This window comes from Triticum aestivum, chromosome 4B (genome assembly GCF_018294505.1).
Source record: "Triticum aestivum cultivar Chinese Spring chromosome 4B, IWGSC CS RefSeq v2.1, whole genome shotgun sequence".
Taxonomy (NCBI): domain Eukaryota; kingdom Viridiplantae; phylum Streptophyta; class Magnoliopsida; order Poales; family Poaceae; genus Triticum; species Triticum aestivum.
In genome coordinates this window covers 213,614,902-213,619,990 of record NC_057804.1, presented here as the reverse complement: position 1 = coordinate 213,619,990, position 5,089 = coordinate 213,614,902, and the positions used below count along the sequence as shown (strand labels likewise).

The following is a 5,089-nucleotide window of genomic DNA, read 5'->3' as shown; positions in this document are numbered from 1 at the left end:
CAAGCTCGATTTCTTCGCACTCAAGTTCGACTCGACGAGGGGGCATTTGTTTGACGAGTTTTTGTCACTGTTGCATAAAATAATATTTTTCTAATGAGTTTCGATGCAGATCATATATAAGAAAAGGAAAGTTATAATATAAAGGAAAATATTGATTATCGTGGTGCATGCTCACATGGCAAATGCCCACGTACTCAGCACATACATATGCATAAAATGTTGGTGCACCTAATATGTGTGCATGCATACGTCCTGGACCGTGCCATGCACATATATATACGTATTTGTGTATTTGCGGCCGGCCGGCAAACACGCATTTATACTTCTCCGAATACTAGAAATACCTAGCTAACCTTGCATGAACGTGTATCTTTTTCTTTTTCTATTTGATTTGAGATGAACAGGCAACATGCACGTGGGCAATCGGGTGCACAGCATAGGTAAAAGTTCAAAGCTGGCTAACGGAGTCTCGTACTCCCTCCGTTCCGAATTACTTGTCTTGGATTTGTCTAGATACGGATGTATCTAGACTCATTTTAGTGCTAGATACCTCCGTATCTAGACAAATCTAAGACAAGTAATTCGGAACGGAGGGAGTACTTGACTAGGAAGCATGCCCATCAAAATCTGGAAAGAAATAACATAGATCAAAGGCAAACTCCGCGTAGGAAGCCTTGCACGGCAAGAAGAAAAAGGCCGGGCGCCACATGATCTCTTGCCATCTATTAGTCCTCTGGATGCCAATATATATAGGAAGAAAAGACTGCTCAAAAGGACAGGAAGAAAGCCCATGTACAACCCATCCAGCCGGAGGCGATCGCGTCTGGTGTAATTCCTTAGAGGCTTCCGCGCAGGGCACACAAAGACGACGGCAGCTGGGAGGGACGCTACGCCGCGTTCGAGGAGTGACAGGTCATGGACGGCGCTCCTGCGGTGGCCGCATCCGATTGAAGAAGTTGACTTGCCATGAACGCAGAGCACGCCTTCGAGATGAAGCACGTGCAATAGCTAGCATGCCATCTTCTTTTCCTTCTTCGATGGTACGTAGAAGTTCTTTTTCTTATCAGGTTTCATGGCAGCAAGAACACGAGGGGAACCAAGTCGGAGGAAGACGCGCCCCTTTGCGGCAGCATCGAGAAGGTCACCAGAAGAACCCACCAGCCGCCACAGCAAGAACACGAAGGGAGACTGCCCGTGGCGGCGTCGCCGGCGGCGGCGGCGATGACGCGCCTTGCAGAGGAAACCAGAGGAGCGCGGTGGCGCCCTCGCACACACGCTCATGGACGACGAGGATGCATATGCATGTTAAGCTCGCTGGATACACCGGCGACGATGACACATAGAGCTCTTCAGGACATCCATATACATATATTCATCGTTATGCATGGTGGGTTTATGGTACTTACGTATATGTTTTTCTCTGATGTATCAGATGCAATGGGGCAGCGCCACGCACCAAGCAGGTAGGCAAGAGCCAGGCACGCACACCCTAGGCCAAGACCAAAACCTACGCTGAGAAGAAGACGCGCCCGTGGGCGGCAGCGTCGACGAGTGGGGAAGCCAACAGCAGTTTCCTCGGAGGAAGGTCGCGTGAACGGGATACCGAGGCAGAGGGAAGGACGCGCCTCTGGGGGCGGCGTGCTCATCGGTCGACACACACGTCACGTCTGTCCGGCGCCGGCATCGACGCAAGAGGACGAGCAACAGCAAGCAGAACACGCTGGTGGCGACTCGGACATGGCGGAGCATGTGTGCGGTAATGCCGAGCATGCATCACCAGCATCGTGAGATTGAGCGTGTGTCAAGGATGCAACATGGAGTTCCATCTCTCAGGTTAGCATAATACTAAGTACATAGATCTATTTCTATTGTGTACCAGGTGAGGAAACACATGCACATGCATGCACGTACAAGACTCCTCGAGCAGTACCTGGATGAGTTGCCGCATCTCCTCCTGCGTGCCTCGTATGGGCAGCACGCCCAGGAGTGAGGCACAAGACAGGCTGTCGCGGCAGCGCTGAGAACACACCGAAAAGGTCGCGCCGACAGCGGCGGCACGCTCACCGGGCAACATGCATACGGCCTAGCGCTGTCCGTGGCGGCAGTGCATACGTACATCTATATATCTGTTGTGTATCCAGGAGACCAGGAGGAGAAGAAAACACGCTTGAGGTGGCAGCATCGAGAAACAACGAAGTCCCACAGGAGACAGAGGAGAGAATGGACACGGCAGGCAACCCACGCAGCCAACGTACAAGACGCACGCAGCAACACATCTCGCTGAGGCAAGATACGCACCTTGGCGGTAGCGTAGAGGAGAAGAAGACGCACCGAGCAGCGACGTGGCAGCCGTGATGTATAGATGAGAAGGACCTGCTCCAAGCGGAAAACCGAGCATTGAGGGCGCATGCACCATCTGCAATGGCGCCGTAATGATCTTTCTTTTTCTACGTGTTATCATCTATTTTGCAGAATGATCTTCGAAAAGCACGCCCAGCAAAGGTGGCCGTGGATGATACAATGCTCTTCCCGTACCAGGAGCAGTTGAGGCGGCGAACTACGCGCCCAACGGAGCTGGCCGCGGACCAAGGAGCGCTCTTCTCGTACAAGGTTCTGTTGAGGCGGTGGACAACGCGTCCACACGAACCATGCAGCGCTCTTCTCATACCCGATGCCATGGAGGCGGCGGACGACGCACTCAACGGAGGTGACTGTAAATGATGCGGCGCTCTTCTCGTAGCAGCAGTTGAGGTGGTGGACGACGCGCCCAGTGGAGGTGGTCGCGGACGAAGTGACGCTCTTCCCGTACAAGGTTTTGACGAGGCGGTCGACAACGCACCCAATGAAGGTGTCTGTGGGCGATGCAACGCTCTTCTCGTACCTAGTGCAATGGAGCTGGTGGATGGACGGAGCTTGCTAGGACGATGCCCGTCTTCTTCTTCATCAAGTCGGTGCCATGGAGGACAAAGGCATGGAGGTTCGCGAGGATGCCGCCGTCTACATTTTTTTTTCCCGGCGCATGAGACAAATCCACACTCCTTATCTTCCCTTCTCACTGGAGTGAAAAAAAGACTTTTCTCGTGTCAAACATGGGCTTGTGAGGCCGGGGCCTCCCCCGCTGCAACTGCTTTGGTGCACCTGTCCTCCGATGATCAATCCTCTGAGGCCACCAAGGATGGGGCTGTGGAAGAATCCTCTGCCCCGCGGCAGAGGGAGCTCCTCCGCGACTTTCCTGACGATGATGCTAACGAGCCTCCGGTGGTGGAGGTGCCACGCCCTGCTGGAGTCACCACGAGATCTCGGGTGTCCTCTTTGAAGCAGCCCAAGCGGGCGGCCACAAAGAAGGGCAGGACCGCGTTGATTCCTTCGGGCAGTGCTCCGCCTTCACCGACAACATTCCGGGCGGCACCAACCGCAAGTTCTCCCGCTCTCAAGAGCTCAGCACTAGCTGCTCCGCCCCAACGCCTGCTCCTGAGCATGAAGAGGAGCTATACCTTCGCTGGCCAGTAAGTCTTTTCCCTTAGCCTTGTTTGTTGATTCCTGAAGCGATGCTTAGCACCTTTGTCTGCCATTAGGCAGCAGCCGTTGAAGAAGCAGAAGGAGGGCACGGAGGTTGCCGTGGCCACAGGCACTGAAGTGGCCGCCGCGACCCTGGCAAAGGAGAATGCCACGGCCCCCGCAGCTCTGGTGATGATGTCATCTCCTGCGGCCATGGAAGCCCATCCTCAGGAGGTGCCGGCGCCTTTGGCAGGCCTGACCCCTCCGGCGCCCGGCCTTGCTGCGGCCACTGAAGTCGCCCAGCCTCCAGAGCCCCCGGTTCTTCCTGAGGCTGAGGTTTCTTCTGTCCTGGCGGCGAGAGTGTCTCCTCCCCTGCCCAGCGTGTTGGCGAGCCGTGGCGCTCCTGCTACCTCTGGGGCCCTGGAGGAGGCAAGGGCGGTGCTGGACCTCCTCCAGGGTGAACTTCGGGGCCCGGATCAGCGCTCAGCGCAGGGACGCCTGGGGCTAGTTTCTGGTTGGTTCCAGGCCGACGCGTTTGTCCGTGCGGCCTTGGGCTCTGCGGAGGAAGCCCAGAAGGTGCTCGGGGTGACCGCCACGAAGCGCGACCTGGCACGGAAGGAGGCCACAGAAGCTAGGGTCGGTGCCGCATGGTGGAGACTGAACTAAAGACTCTTCAGGATCAGCAGGCCACCCAGGCCAGCCAGCTCCAGGAGCGTGAGGAGAAGCTGAAGGCCCAGGAGGCTGCCGTCGCTGATCGAGACGCCGAAGTGAAGAAGGCGGCCTTGGAGCAGGCTGCGGAGCGCGACCGCCTGACGAAGCTGAAGGGGGAGGTGGAGACAGCCCAAGCGGCCTTTGCCAAGGCCAAGAAGGTGTCCGCCATGGAGCGCAGCACCCTTGCTCCTTCGAGGCGCGTTTCTACAAGGCTCAAAAGACGCTCTTTGGGGATGATTCCTCAAAGAAGGCGTGGTGACGACCCTGAGGGAAAGCCCTGCTGCTCTGCTCCCTGAAGTCTTGGCGGTGCTTGAAGATGTTGTCGACGGGTTTGACTCCTTGGTGGAAAGCGAGGCGCGCTCACTTTCTTCTTCGGCTCTGAAGTGCGTCTTTAGCCATCTCTATCTTCAGGACGCCGGCTTCGACCTCTCCTCCTTCCTTACCATGGTGGACTCTGACTCTCAGGACCTTGCTGCTGCCGCCATGAAGAGCTCTGTGGATGCCATGCTGAGCAGTTTCCTGGTCGTCGGTCCTCCGACCGAGGTTTATGGAACGAGCAACGCGCCTGGCGAGGGGGCTCTGCTGGTGGGCGACGGTGGCGCCCAGGTCTGAAGAGGCTGCTTGGCGACTCTGCTTTTCCTTGTTCGTCCTATATCATGTAGCGTGCCTCGGGGAGGCATTTAAAACTACCGACTTGGAACAATATGTTTTTTAATAATTAGATTATGTTCCCTTAACTTTTCCATTTGCTTTGTTGTACTGCGTCGGCAGAGCCCGGCCCCGCACATACCTCAGCCGCCGTTGGGTCGTCCGGGTCGCCAAGACGAGCCCATGGGGTGAGGGGCTACATGACCAGTTAGGCTCCTAAGACGCGATGCTC

General features: G+C 56.1%; 1 protein-coding gene across 1 annotated transcript; it reads left to right on the top strand.

Annotated features, from left to right (window-relative positions):
* The first annotated feature begins 767 nt into the window (after window positions 1–767).
* On the top strand, window positions 768–4,876 carry LOC123094729 (translation initiation factor IF-2-like). The gene is made up of 3 exons (XM_044516661.1): window positions 768–2,429; window positions 2,539–3,506; window positions 3,576–4,876. Exons 2-3 carry the CDS (start codon window positions 2,890–2,892, stop codon window positions 4,162–4,164), a joined length of 1,206 nt encoding a protein of 401 aa, XP_044372596.1. The 5' UTR covers window positions 768–2,429; window positions 2,539–2,889; the 3' UTR covers window positions 4,165–4,876.
* The last annotated feature ends 213 nt before the right edge of the window (window positions 4,877–5,089 follow it).

Bases quoted from the DNA above. Each gene is read 5' to 3' on its own strand.
- LOC123094729 (XM_044516661.1), top strand. From the start codon at position 2,890: ATGGAGCTGGTGGATGGACGGAGCTTGCTAGGACGATGCCCGTCTTCT. The intron at 3,507-3,575 runs GTAAGTCTTTTC...GTCTGCCATTAG, and splicing joins AGCTATACCTTCGCTGGCCA to GCAGCAGCCGTTGAAGAAGC.